General features: G+C 39.1%; 1 protein-coding gene across 1 annotated transcript in view; it reads left to right on the top strand.

The window, feature by feature from the left end:
• The window catches only part of METAP1D (methionyl aminopeptidase type 1D, mitochondrial), a 41,839-nt gene that overhangs the window by 25,056 nt on the left and 2,552 nt on the right, over positions 1 to 14,231 (top strand). The window contains exons 4-7 of the mRNA XM_026852450.1: positions 931 to 1,079; positions 1,761 to 1,803; positions 5,561 to 5,724; positions 14,133 to 14,229. Of these exons, the coding sequence (XP_026708251.1) occupies positions 931 to 1,079; positions 1,761 to 1,803; positions 5,561 to 5,724; positions 14,133 to 14,229 (453 nt within the window). The remainder of the gene's footprint in view (positions 1 to 930; positions 1,080 to 1,760; positions 1,804 to 5,560; positions 5,725 to 14,132; positions 14,230 to 14,231) is intronic.

The following is a 14,231-nucleotide window of genomic DNA, read 5'->3' as shown; positions in this document are numbered from 1 at the left end:
ACAGCCACTGTAGTGTGTGTGTACGAGGTGTGATTTTTCAAAGGCTCAAACTCATTCAAATCAAAATCAATTTGCAGAGGAACCCTCAAAGGCACTTCTTCTCAATGAGGGAGGTTTCCCTACCAAATTTCAAATTTCAGCTCTAACCATTCCAGAGATAAAGTCGATCCAAAAGAAAAGTGAGAAGAATGTTATTTTAAGCATGTGCTTTTCCACTCCATGGATACTCAGAAAATGGCTGAATGATTTATGAGACCTTTTTTTAATATGTAAAACTGTGAGAAAAAGATGAATCTAGAAAGTGTCAAGCATAAAAATTAAGATTTCTAAAAATGATGGATAAGCGCTTGTAGATTCACTGTGATCATCCAGGCTATGGCAACTTTAAATAAAATATCCTCAAGATATGAAGCCAAATATTTAAATCTTTTTTAAAATTAAAGAATACTTGGAAAACAATTTCATAAAATACACAAGTACATTATGATAAATGTACTGGGCAGTTCTAAGAATTAAGATCCTTTCTTTTACAAATAAAAAGGGAAAGTAATGTTGTGTGTTAAAGGACTGAAAGCATTGAACCCAGACATTTCTATAGCAGCTACTGAAACAAGATGCCACGGAAAATTGGTGTCTTTGAGAAAGCAAATGCGGAAAAAAGAACGGAAAGGAAGTAGACAGTATTTTACATTTTCTAGGAACCTTTGAGTGTTCGTTTCTACTGCATGCTTTATTTAAAACCTTTTTCTCTTAAAAAAAATAAAAGGTCCAATATATCAATAAAGTATATCAGACAGTTTAGTGTTTTGTATCAAAGCAGCGTATTTGAAACATCCAAGATTTCATTGCAACGCTTGGCTGCAATCACATTCAGTAAATATGAGAAACTATCTTTGCTTTTTTAACAGGATGTTATGTTTGGTATTTTAGGTTGGCATGACAACTGAAGAAATAGATTCCATTGTTCATCATGAAATAATCAGACAGAATGCGTATCCGTCACCTCTGGGCTATGGAGGTTTTCCAAAATCTGTTTGTACTTCTGTAAACAACGTGGTATGTCATGGTATTCCTGACAGGTATTTCCCCAATAATATACATTTTACCACCGGGAATGAAAATGTTAAACTGAAATTAATAAATTATGTTTAATATTGAACATACTTCAGCTGAACTAAATGTCGTATGTAAACATATTGGAGATGCATATCACGTTACCACCCAATGCTGATAGATGTTATAGAAATGTATGTGAAATAGTAAAAAAAAAACCCAAACCTGTTTGTCCAGACACTTTAGAAAAAATAGCATAATGCCTTTAATGTTTGGTGTGTGGAAAAAAAGAAAAACATTACAGTCTGGGGGTTTTTTCCTCCAGTAAAATAAGTATAGGGTAAGGAATAAATATATTTGAATTTATGTAGGATTTTTTTTTATTTGCAATACATTCAGCTACTCACAAAGTAAAATATGAACCCTAGTGAGAGAAAGAGAATAAATATAATGGTAGATTTTTCAGGTGTTGATATGTTTTTCTGGTAGTTGTTTCTCATTATTTTATATTCAGCTACACTTGTTCTCTAAGTAGTGAGAGCTGAACATTAAAAATGGTTATTCTGTTTGCTTCTGCCTTCCTCCACCACAAAATACCTACCCCCTGATTTTTTATGTATGTGTCATTAGGTGTTTATTCTTATGTTCCCTTTGTTGGGAACTGTCTGTCACCATTATTTTGGGGTTTTTTTCTGTTTATGTTTCAGTCGACCTCTTCAAGATGGAGATATTATCAACATTGATGTCACGGTGAGTAATTCATATAAAAAATAGTCTTTGATCAACTTTAGAATCACTGGTAGCAACAAGAAGAATAGTGGATTGGAGATGGGGGATGCACAGATGGATGTGCTGTTTACTTCTGAGCCAAGGCACAAGCAGCTGGTTTCCTTTTTTGTTTTTAACTGTGTGTTTATTCCAGCTAGACCCAGGCCTGACTTGAATTTAGGACTGGAATCAGATGCACTGAGATCAATGTTGGCCTAAGTGAAATGTCAACCCAATCCTGCTATGTGTCATGTTTTTGAGAAGGTGTAATTGTTATTGATCCACTGTGTAGTTAATGCAGAGCACCACAGTACTGGGCAGCAGCTGAAGATAGATATGTATGAGATGAGCTAACATGAAGAAAGCCAGCATTTTTCCTTCACTCTGCCAAGATTGATCTTCCTCTTCCTGCTGATTTTGAGTGGGGCCTGTCATTATCTTACTCTGTCATTAGAGGCTACATTGGCCTGTGTATGTCAGTCTATTTGGACAGCAACTCTTTTGCTAGCAGTGTTCCCTACATTTATTAAAATCCCCGAAGGTAGTGTTGTGTTCCATTTCTGGTATAAAAGCCCTGAACCTTTTGCGCAGAAACAGAAATAGTGTGATATAACTGTGACTTAATATTTCCAGAGAATGGTCAATTACAGCTATTTAAATAAACACTGGCTGGATTTTCTTAGGAGCAAGAAAGTACAGAAGCTGGAAACCTAATTCTCCTTTCATTTATGAGAAAAAAAAATATTAATGTCTTGCAAAAGCTTTTTTTCTTCTTACTGTGCATGTTTTTATTTTCCCAAAGTGCTATTTATTTCCAATATGAACACAGACGTCTTTTGAATCCCACTGTTATTTTGCCATAATATCTCACGTGCAAGGGAGTAACATCTCATAAAACAAGCTTTTTTAATTACTAAAGAAACTCTTGGTAACTTGATAGTATTTTCCATGGACCCAAATTTCATACTGGCAGAAGTAAAGAAATCTCTATCAGACCTACCTCTGAGCATGAGATTCAAGCTTTCTAAAATATTTTTTCTATTAAAATTAGGGTCAGTGACCTTTTTCCCATGGTATACTCATGTGTGATCCAGAACTGGGTTTGGTTTCATTTGTTTTTTTAATCTTTCTAAATTCTTCCCCATCTCCATACTTTCTGATTGTAGAATGCTGACTATCAGGTTTACACAGTGCGATCTATCATTTTTAAAGTATATTTTTAGTCTACATTTTTACTTCGGTGAACTGGTGTAGGTTTGCTCATTTTATTAGACTAAATCAGTGTGCAACAGCTAAGGATTTAACATCTGATTTCTTTGTATCTCATTAAGGTTCATTTAATTTTTTGTTTTATCTGTCAGGATAATAATGTGCCTTAGATTAAAAAAGAATGTAGATTCATATGACAGATACTTCCCATGGTAAACAAAACAAAACATTTTTATAATAACATGGTGTGCATATCTTGTCCACTCTGCTTTACAAATAATGTCTGACTCAATGTTACTGGTATTTTTGAAGACTTTTTTTTTTTTCTTAACCTCATAAAATAAAATAAATCTTGACGTTTCTGTGAATGTGAAGATTCCTGCAAGGATGGGAATTGCTGATTATCTTTGTGAGATTTTTTTGTCATTTAAAACTGAACTGTACTATTTGATAATTGCTGGGTTCCAAAATAGCTGAGGAAAAAAATATTACTTTTCAGCATTGCTAACTGATCTTTTAGTTTATTTTTAATGAGCAAAACTGGGACATTTCACAGGTGGACAGAATAAAAATCAAAGTAAATATTGCACAAGAAATTGTTTATAATTGTGTACAGGTTCTATAAAATGATGAAATACTATTCTGGTTATTAAGTGTAAACACTTCACATTATGTACAAATTATTTGAAGAAAAAAATTGATTTTTTTATACAATTAAGATAGTGGAATTTCATAGATAAAGTAAAAAATTTTATTGGCTTGAATCATTAGCCTTTAAAATGTATTTTAGTGTGGAAACAATAGCATTATCCATCACTGAATCCTCAGCACAGTACAATTTTCAGCCTGCCATTACCAGGTTAATGTTCCTCACAACTTGGTTGTTTCGTTGACTTTTCAGGAATGTGTGTTACAGTTGCTGTGGTTGTAGTTTATTAATGTCAAAAATATGTAATTGCAGTTGATGGGCTGCAGTAAATATAATAATTATTATTATTATTTTTAAGCTCTCCTGTGTTTTAAATCTGTATTTGCCTTTCTGGGATGATGATGTTTAATTCTGTGGTTTTGTGTGTTGTACTTTCTAGAGCTAAAAATGAACTAGTTCAGTTTAAGTAGGAACTAGCTAGGTTAAAACCTACCCAATGGGCATTAAATTAAAAAAAAAAAAAAAAATTTACTGGCAGACTGGACTGGCAGAGGAAGGTGTAGAGCAGGGGATTGCAGCTGCTCTCTTCTGGAGCAGTGGCAACCTGGTTGGGCCTTTGCTGTCACTCACCTTTCTTTAAAACACTCCTTGCTTCTAACTGCCTGCATTTTCTTCACATCTCAACCTGAACACAAACCCAGCCTTGGGATAAACTGTCTGTAGCCATTTTTTTTTTTTTTTAGTTTGGAATTGACTAAAAAGAATGTAAGTCTGTCTTTCACAAATAGCTCCCCAGTGGCAAAAGTTCAGTGCTTTGAGCTTGGTGAGTTATTAATCCTAGAAGGATAGTTGCCCACTGTTTGGGGGAGAAAAAATGGTTTAGAAGATCAAAAGTGTGCACCAATATAATTTGTTTTTCCATAGGGAAATTCATCTTGGTCCTACAATTATGTGCCTGCCTGCCTCTACTGCAGAGCTTCAAACCCCATTTTAATGGTGCGTTGCCAAACTCCATGGGGCATAGCCAGGGTTTCCTGTACCTCACAGAGAATTTCTGGAAAGCTGAGGTTTAAAACCTATGAAACATCAAAAAAAGAAAAATTAATTCAACAGGGTGCTATGTTTTCGACACATGAAATTTTGTAGTGCCAGAATGGTACATTTATTATCTTTCAAAATTCATTTCTGGAAATCAGAAGTAAATTCCAATGTTAATGCCACGTTGTAGTTTAGAAATTAAATGAATGTGCAGTGGCTGCAGTGGATTTGGCCTGTGCCTTCCATGGGGCTCCCTCTGGATGTTGGCAGCAGGGTACACCTCTCACCCTGCTGTGCACATCATCACCTCAAAACCCACCAGGGGATGGTGGCTGCAGAGGTACAGGTCTCCCTGCCAGCCACCGGTGGTCTCTCAGCGCCCATGGCCAGCACCGGGGCTCAATGCCCTACCACTGCGGGGTGCAAGCAGGTCCCTGGTCCCAGGGACAGGTGGATGGCGCGGGTGGGCACCTGATGGCCCCCAAGGCCCCTTTCATTCAGCTCGTGCATGGCCCCCACCCATCTTCTCGCATACAGCCCAGTTAGCCTCATCTCCTGTAGCTGAGCAATGTCATCGTCTCGCACACTGCTGGGCAGCGATGCACAAATTTTGCTTTTCTTGAATTTTTAATTGGCAACCCTTACACACCTTGCAATCTTTCATGGTGCTTTTTTTTTCCTCTGCAATGTTTTGCTTTTCCAGTCTCATTCTTGCAAATACAGCTTAGCCATGGTCTATCTGTTGCAATATATAGCTCATTCTTAGAATGGATTTAATTAAGGAGATGATCTGTTTCTGGATGCAAAATGAGAAAACGTCTTTACATTTCTGCATATGTTTAGGTGTATTACAATGGCTACCATGGTGACACCTCTGAAACCTTTTTGGTGGGCAATGTGGATAAATCTGGTCAAAAGTTAGTGGAGGTTGCCAGGAAATGTAGAGATGAAGCAATTGCAGCTTGCAGACCAGGGGCTCCCTTCTCTGTAATTGGAAACACAATCAGGTAAGCCTTATATTGACAAGTAAAGGGAGGGCTGGCAAGTGGGACAAAGGTTATTGGTGGTTTGGTATAAAGCTGATGACATGTTTTATGATTCAAAACCATCATTTCAGTCTGATATCAGTATGTGAACTGCCAAGCTATAATGTTGTTCCTTGGGTAAGAGAGATTTTTTTTTTTTAAAGTGAATTATACTAGGGTCAGCAATGATAACTATAGAAGGAGTCAAAGATATTCATAAGGTAGATTTAAATTAACAGATGTAATTTGTGGTGAGGTTTTGTTTATTTTTTATTTGTGTGTGAAACTACACCACATCTGTCTAAGGATGTGAGAAGGTTAGAAACCATTGTTTTTGTTATACAGCAATAACAAATGTTACAAAGGAACTAGTCAACATAAGTAAGTCTCTTTGTTTAAAAAGTACAAAAATATTTAACTTGAGAGCTTCTGATCTTACAAAAAGCAGTGCATGCTAACATCACAAGGAAAAAAGAGCTCACATTCAGAGATTTTTCCCTACTTTGCATCTCTTCTAGCCTTCACACAAATGCAGTCATGACTCTGCTGCTGGCAGTTTTGAATAAAAATACGGCTTAGTTTTTTGAAGGTACCTATGGATTATTTTAAAATGTTTACCAAAAAAAAATAGACATCTATCGTATACATTTCATTAAGCAGTACTTCTCTGGACTATTAATAGTCCCAACATGCTACTGAATACATTCTGATTACTTAAAAGCTGCAAGGCTTAGTCACCTTGAAAGGATGCTGCTTTTTTTTCTTTGTAAATCTTCAAATACTTTAAGGAAAAAAGAGAACGGCAAAATATCAGTTAGATGTATTTATAGCTTTAAAAATATTGTAACAGAGTCTGAATCAAACTTTAGTAAAACCTCTTTGGGTTATATCTGAGAAGCTTTTATTGAAGACTTTGTATAAAATTGTGTTTTTGACAGTTTTAAATTATAGGCTAACTAGCCTGGAGAAAAAGGATAGTGTCTTTCTGTTCTTTCATAGGAAATGTTGAATCAGACCCCTACTGGGAAAAGAAATTTAATGCATATCTCACTATCTTACTGTCCATGAATATAATAGAAGTGAATTCAAAATGTAGTTTTATTTTTGCAAATGGGATGAGTCGATAGATGCACCTCATATTTTTGAACACCTAGGGTTCAACAAATTTACTGGTGGTGCTCTTGCATTTTAACAAAATTTATTCTTGAGTAGAAGGGGGCACAGAACACTGGATTCTTATTCAAGCATTCTATCGAGCTCTGCATTCATGGCTGTGTCTAAAGGGCATGTCAGCCTTTGATTCTCTCTGAGAGGTAATTATCCTTTTCCTGTCACGGAACAACAAATGATAGCTAACTACAGAGGCACATTTGCAGTAGTCACATTCATCAACTGCAGAAAAAAAATTCAATTTAATTGTGCAACACAGCTGCACATAGGCTTTTTGAGCATTTCTGTTGTTCTCCCTGTCTTGCTATTCCTCCCTCCAGATCTATTTTTTAAACTTTTTTTCTGGTTATTTTTTTCCCCTTTTTTGTCTCTTCTTCCATTTTTACTCTCTGTACTTTCTTGTTAAAGTAATTTTCCTTTGTGGCTCTCATTCTTTTTTCCCCATTGAAGGCTATGAATGTAGAAAATTATCACAATTACTCATATAATTGAGCCTCTTTGTAGCAAGTGCAACTCCAGTAGCCTTTCTCCATCATGAAAATGGTTTCATTATAGGGTTTTTCATATTCTCTGACACCATCTACACAGAGGAACAGGCGTGCAGATGAGATGTACTAGGAACAGGGTAGATCAGTAAGGTCACAGTAGGAATAATTAGCTCTGCTATGGAAAGAGCATCTAGGCCTTTTACTGCTACATAAATGTACTGTCCGTGGCTTTTAGTCACAAAAAAACTTACTAACAAATGGAGCTCCCGCCTACTACTTTGAAAAAAAGATTTGTATCAACACTACAATTTTCCATCATTAAGACTAATAACACAGAGCCTAGTATACATCAAGGGGAATAAAAAGAAAAATCTCACATTCAAGTGGCGGCTGGGTGCTGACCTTTGTTCCCTTTTTTTGTGTTCAACTTAACTCTTTACAAAAAAGAGCCACACGCCACACCAACATGCAGGTGAACTCCAGCTAGTGCTAGCAAAGCATGGCATTCAATTGGAAAATCTGATAAATCTCCATGCAGGATAATGCATTTCATTACAGATTCACTACATTAATTCTAGCTGTATTAAAAAAAAAAAAAAATTAAAAAAAAAAGAAGAAGAAGAAGAAAGAACAGAATTGAATGTGACATTGGATTTTTGCTGTGTTGGTACGGAGGTCAGTTTACTTGCAAAGTGTAAATATATAGTCAGCGCCCCCTTTGAAAAGCAGATTAATCAAAGCTAGTAGATGTTCAAAACTACATATGAAATAGCAGGTCATTAACTTTATTTCTCATGATTTTATTGTGTCGATGATTTAAATGTGGTGATTTGTTTAGAACTACTTTAACACTGCCTCTGCTGAAAGATCACCTTGGTTTGGTGAAACTGTGTGTTTCTGGTTATTTGTTATTCGACATTTGAAAGCAGACAGACATATAAAGTATATACATAAATGAAAATCTTAAGTTTCTGGAGAGTTAGATACCATAAATACCTGAGAACAAGCACGGACAAGCTGAAAACATTTAGGCCCATCAGAATGGAAATGTGTCTAGGTTTTTTTCATCAGTATTTCTATAAAGGTGCTCAAGTGATATGCAAGGCATAGGCACAAATAATCAGAACGTTTCCTTTCTACAGTGGGTTTGAGAATAATTATACCGCAGAGGTAAGTTTGCATTAGTCTTTGTTACGGAAGCCCAGTTGCTGACACTATTTCCTGGATGGCAGTTCCTTTTCCCATCAGCTACAAGTTGCAAATAAAAGATTGCATGGATTTGTGAATTACTATGCTTAGAAAAATTTAAATCTTTGCTAACCTGTTCTTATTGAACCGTTGGTCAGCTCCAGTGGAAACAGAATCGGGCCCTGTGTTCCATTTTCTTCTACCATTTCTGACATTTCTGTTTCAGACAAACAAATGTAGTTTGATATCTACTTTTTAGACAGTGAGTTTAGGCACATGGAAGTGTTGTGAGTGTAGAGAGCTAAGAAACATAAATGTGATATTGTTAAATAAACCAATTTCCAACTCCTAGGAAAAAATAGTAGTGATGAAAGTATTAATAAATGGTTTAAAATGTTTAACTCATAAGTATATGTTTTGATATTAATTTAGAACAATATAAAGCAGATTTTTAAAAAAATCTGTTTCTATCAGATTATGCACATTTAAACAATAAGTGGCTCAGGCAAAATAAGTCATTTTAATGTCATCTGTGATAGATTTTCCTTGACAGCTACTGTAAATTACAATTACACTGCTTCTCTCTGCACTTGAAAGTAAGCATTGCAATAAATTATCTTTTATTTCAATCCATCATGTCTGCTTTCAGAAACAGAGAACCTCAAATAAAAGTTCAGCACTATTGTAAGAAAAATACAGTAATTTGTGTTCCAGTTTGAAACTAAAATGTACCTTTCTTTCAAAAAACAATTGTTGGCTTTCAAAAATATTACTAATTATACCTCAACATTTATTGTCATTATAGGGAATCCCTGAACTTGTGCATTCCCTCAGTGTAGGATTACTATTTAAGAGAAAAATAATTTAATATTTTCCCAGCAGAATTTTGTAATTTCTCAAATTAGATAATACGATACTATTCAAAATAGATATTTTTACCACAGCTGTTTTCAATAATTTAAAAAATAATAACGCAAATATACCATTCAGTGGTTATTTAACTAACAATATATCTAAGAAAAATGTGATTACTTCTAATTTTTAAAAAATATATATATTAATTCAGATCCCTAGTTAAAAAAACAATTATCATAGGTAGGTCAGTTACCTCTTTCAGTTTCCTAAGTGTGTTCTCTGCCCAGAAGTATAAAACAGATTAGTTTAGCAACTTTAGCCACTCATGTCATGCTGCTTTGCAAGAGTGTTGTTGATAAAGTTTCATCCCTGGAAAATATATACAGGGAAAGAAACTGGAACTGTGGGAGAAGTGTCCCTAGCTGGGAATCAGTTCACTGAGATGTTCAGCCTGGGTAGCAAAGCAGTCTGTGCCATCTTGTCTAATCAGCCAAATTCTTCCCTTGTGCCACCAGAGAGCCCAGAGAAGCAGTTGCTATCAATGCTGAAAATGGGATTGGTTTCACTTGATTTCTTCAGTGACGGCTTAGAATACTGGACTAGATCTGCCTTGAGGAAAAAGTAGCAAATAAGAAAAAAAAAAAATGCAGGTTTTGGGAGGGGTTTTCCCCCCAAAAAAAGGGATTTCCAGTCCAAAGACTGAATGGATGTGTCTTCGTCTGGAGCTGGGATGCCTGATACCCGGTAAATGCTCCTAGAGGCCATCTGCACAGGGCCAGCCCCCTAAGGAAATTATTTCAACTTGCTTTTCAGCTCCTCATTGGAAGTATTTATCACCCAAGAGCTCCTTCCAGGGGAGGCTCCAGAGTATCAGGGGGAGCTTTGTAGAGAGTTGATCCTGCCTGTTGCTGCTTTGTGGCAATTTCCCTGTTGGGCTGCTGGCAGCATGGTAGTGCATGTCTCCACACTCAGCCCTCCTTTCAGAGAATTAGCTGTTGTCTGGCAACGTGGGAAGAGGATGCTCAGGGGGCAACTGACACCCAACTCTCCTGTCTCTGCCCACTCTCAGAAGCATAATACCACCATACGAGAGGTTCTGCTTATGGATTTAGGTGGACAGCCTGGCCCTCAGAGATGTTCCTTTACCAGCTTGGTCACTGCCAGTCCATCCCAACACCAGACACTTTCCCTGACTCTGCCATCAGCAAAAGAGGAGCAGCACTGCAGGTACTCTTGACTTTGCAGCCACTGAGCTGAAACACATGGCAGCAAAACATAGAATCAAATACTAGGCTCATTTATGCTTTTAGTCCTGTCCAATTCACCTCTGTCCAAGCATGCAACATGGCTCAAAGAATAAAACGTGTGATCATAATGTCAATGGACATTTTTAACAATTATTATTCTGAAGAACCTTTTTTTCCCCTTGATGCTGTTGGTGTGGTGTGGCTCTGCTACCCCAGCCTTTGCTCTGGAAGTGTTTTGGCTGGGACATGCACCATGGCCAAGGGGAACTGGCAGACTGGCACATCCACCCAGCAGTGCAGCTCTCCTTTCCCATGGCAGATATCAGGCAGCCCAGCTCAGCCATGCCAGCTCCTGCCTCCCACTTTCACTGCTTTCCCACTTGCAATCAGGAGTCCTCCAGCTGCCTGATCTTACGTTGCCTGTCTGCAAGGAGCAGCTCATGATGCTGGGGCTGCAGTCTTGTTAAGGTTGCCTTCCAGGGAAAGCTGGAAACAAAGGCCACCACTGACAGACCCTGAGCTGGGCAATGAGACATCGAGACCAAAGTGTTGAGCAGTTGTCAGCAGCAAATGGCAAACTCTTGCAAAATGCTCCGCCCTATGGCATTCTGATTTTTAAATCAGATTCCACAGTCTGGGAACCCTGGAGGCCAGAGAGGCTGATCTGACCAAGATCAACAGTTCAATTCACTCTTCTCAGAGCTGTTTTGAAGTCCTCCCTGCCAGCATTTACAGCCAACGTGTACATTTACAGGATTGCCTTTGCAAGTTGTAGCTGAGGTTAGTGGCTTTGTTTTTTTATGAAAGCTGGATGTTTTACTGGAAGTCCACAAGAATATAAGTTTAGTAGGATTTTTTTAAATACTCCAAAGTAAAGCTAGTAGTTCTGGAGTGAAATTTCCCATAAAGTGCTTCTGAAGCACATGCAAATACTAAAACCAGATTGAATATGGCTGAGTTTCATACCTGCAGCTTATTTTCTCCACAGGTTTTCTGTGCATCACTTCAGGTTCATTGACCATGTTGCATTTTATGTAAAGAATACTCAAGCTCTGTATGTAGACGTTACTAAGTGGGAAGGAGGAGGGGAACGGGCATCTGTCAGGGCAGATGTCAAAGCCCTGTGAGCTCCAGGGTCCCCTGTTTTGATCACAGGCAGCAACCACTGAAGTACTGATGCCAACAGAGTTGTTTCAAGCTGTTTGGTAAGTCAGTGGCAGAATTCACCACTGAAATGCACAAGAACCACTTCTTTGACCATGTGAGGATGGGATGCTGTCTTAACACTGCCTTCCGTGTGCCCCGGTGCTTATGCAGCCAGTGCCCAGCACACAGCTGCTACTGCCACTGCCACCCTCGGCAGCAGCTGAGTGCTGAGGTGAGAGCTGCCCCTGCCCACAGGAGAGCATGTATCCCTGGTGCCTGGAAGAATAGCTGCACAGAAAAAAACATTCTGTCTTGCTAAAGAAGATGGATTTTTCTGGGAGAAAAATCTTAAAATAATACAAAGCATCTCAGAAGATGTCCATGCTCTCTCAGTGGTCAGGGATGCCGTGTAAAGACATCAGCAAAGCTGAATAATCAGTGGGATTGTTTATGCTTTTGCAAAAAGACTTGCAAAAGAAGGTGAAAGAAAAGCTGATCACATGTTGCATGGACGGCTTCTCCCTTCTCTCTTCAGAGAATCACTTCACCCATATGGGAATCATTATCTGCATTGCTCTGGGCTTGGTCACTGGAGATCTTCCATTTTGTTTTCTGTTTGTTTCTGAGTAATCTGGCTTTATAACTTCTCACCATTGCCCATGCTTCTTCTTTGGCCTTCAGCATCGTCATAACCAGCAGGCTAAATCTCTGACCCAGACATGGGTGACATGATAGAAAGGCAGAGGAGAAAGTCTTTTCCATCTCTAGTAGGACTTTTCACTGCATAAACATTCATGATTTTTTTTCCACATAAGTGATGTATAAGGTTAAAGCCTGGAGTTTGAATACAACCAGATGAAGCCCAACTTCTAGCCATATTGGTAACCCTCTTTGTCAGCACTTAGGAGTTTGGGGGCAGTTAAACTTGAAATTTCCATTCTTGTCCAGAATTAATGAAAGAATTGTGATGAGTCTTTGTATCAGGGCAATGAGTAGGTAAAAGCTAATATACAAATCCTGTTAAAACATGCTCTTAAGGTCTGAACATGGTAGCATTATTAACCATTGACCCAACTCTCCTCTCTCATTGCTGTTTCACTGTGGTGGAGCACCATGTCCCTCAATTGCAGTGACATTAAATTCTGGGATGGTGACCTGCAGGCACTGGAGCCAGCACTGCAGGGTCTGTGAAGCCCGGTGTGCAAAGGGATTACTGCGTACAGCAAGCTGAGGCCACTTTGCAGCTGAATAAGAGCCTCCCCATGGGGTTTAACATGCTTTAATTTCTCTGAGAGCTTACACCTTTATTTGAGTTTCTTAAGTTTTCTACTTTTCCACCTGTAGTCAAACTCTGAGGAAGCATTTTTTAGGGTGTAAATATAGGCAAACCTGGAGTTTTTAACTGCCTACCTTGATTTACAACAAACAAATGAAGCTTTTAATGTTGCAGGTGAAATCTTTTCAGGCTAAGTGCCTTCTTGTCTTGCTCCTGTTTGATTTTAGAAATAGTGTGGGGATGATATGCAGGGACAGGGGTAGCTTCCTTGTCACTTCTAATCCACTTCCAGGTCCCCCCAAATCTGTGCACATTTCTGTTTCAGATGTGGTCAGCCCTCCTGGCTGAGCTGCCTCAAGTCGCTCCCTCCACTGCTGCTTGAGTAAGGGCAGAGCCCAGGAGTGAAGCCTACAGGCATGTGGTGGCCCAGCAGCCAGAGGATGCCCCACATATCTCCAGGCCCTCTGGTTTTTAGGGATTGGGATAGGAGTTTGCTTTCCCAACATGGGTAGGGATCAGTGCCCAGCCATGTCCTTCAGGCAGCTCCCAGGAGACTCTCTCTCCTCTCCCTGAGGCAGGCCATGAAGGTCAGATCTCCCAGGCAGAACTGAAACACTATTTGTTATTACTTGTTTTGGCTACAGTGGTGATGGGGTCATTAGAAATACATTGTTAATTAGCGTGAACAGATTTGCTGGAGTTTCAATACATTTTGGTATTGACCATTTGCAGTATTCTGAAAGGGAAAGGGGAGGGCTCTTAACTCTCCCTGTTGGCAGCAGGACCCTCTTCTGCAAAAAACCTGGTGCTTAGACAGCAGGGCTGGCACAGGAGCTACCAACCTCTGCTGGCAGGCATGTTAACTCGGAAACCTAACAATGGCTCACCGATGGTAGCTCTGAAAGTGGTGACGCGGCGCTGGGGCGGGGGTGAGGCCTTGCAGGAGCCGGGTGATGCTGCTGCGGCTGGCGGAGGTGCTCGGGGTGTGCTCCCTCACGGTGTCCTCTTTGCCCCCCGCAGCTCCGTGGCGCGACGGGGCGGCTTCCAGGTCTGCCCCTCCTTCGTCGGCCACGGCATCGGGTCGTACTTCCACGGGCACCCCGAGGTGTGGCACCACGG

This window comes from Athene cunicularia (genome assembly GCF_003259725.1).
Source record: "Athene cunicularia isolate RWA chromosome 7 unlocalized genomic scaffold, athCun1 chr7_part1, whole genome shotgun sequence".
In the NCBI taxonomy this organism is placed as follows: domain Eukaryota; kingdom Metazoa; phylum Chordata; class Aves; order Strigiformes; family Strigidae; genus Athene; species Athene cunicularia.
Note: the sequence above shows the minus strand (reverse complement) of the source record. Positions and strands in the feature narration are given on the sequence as shown.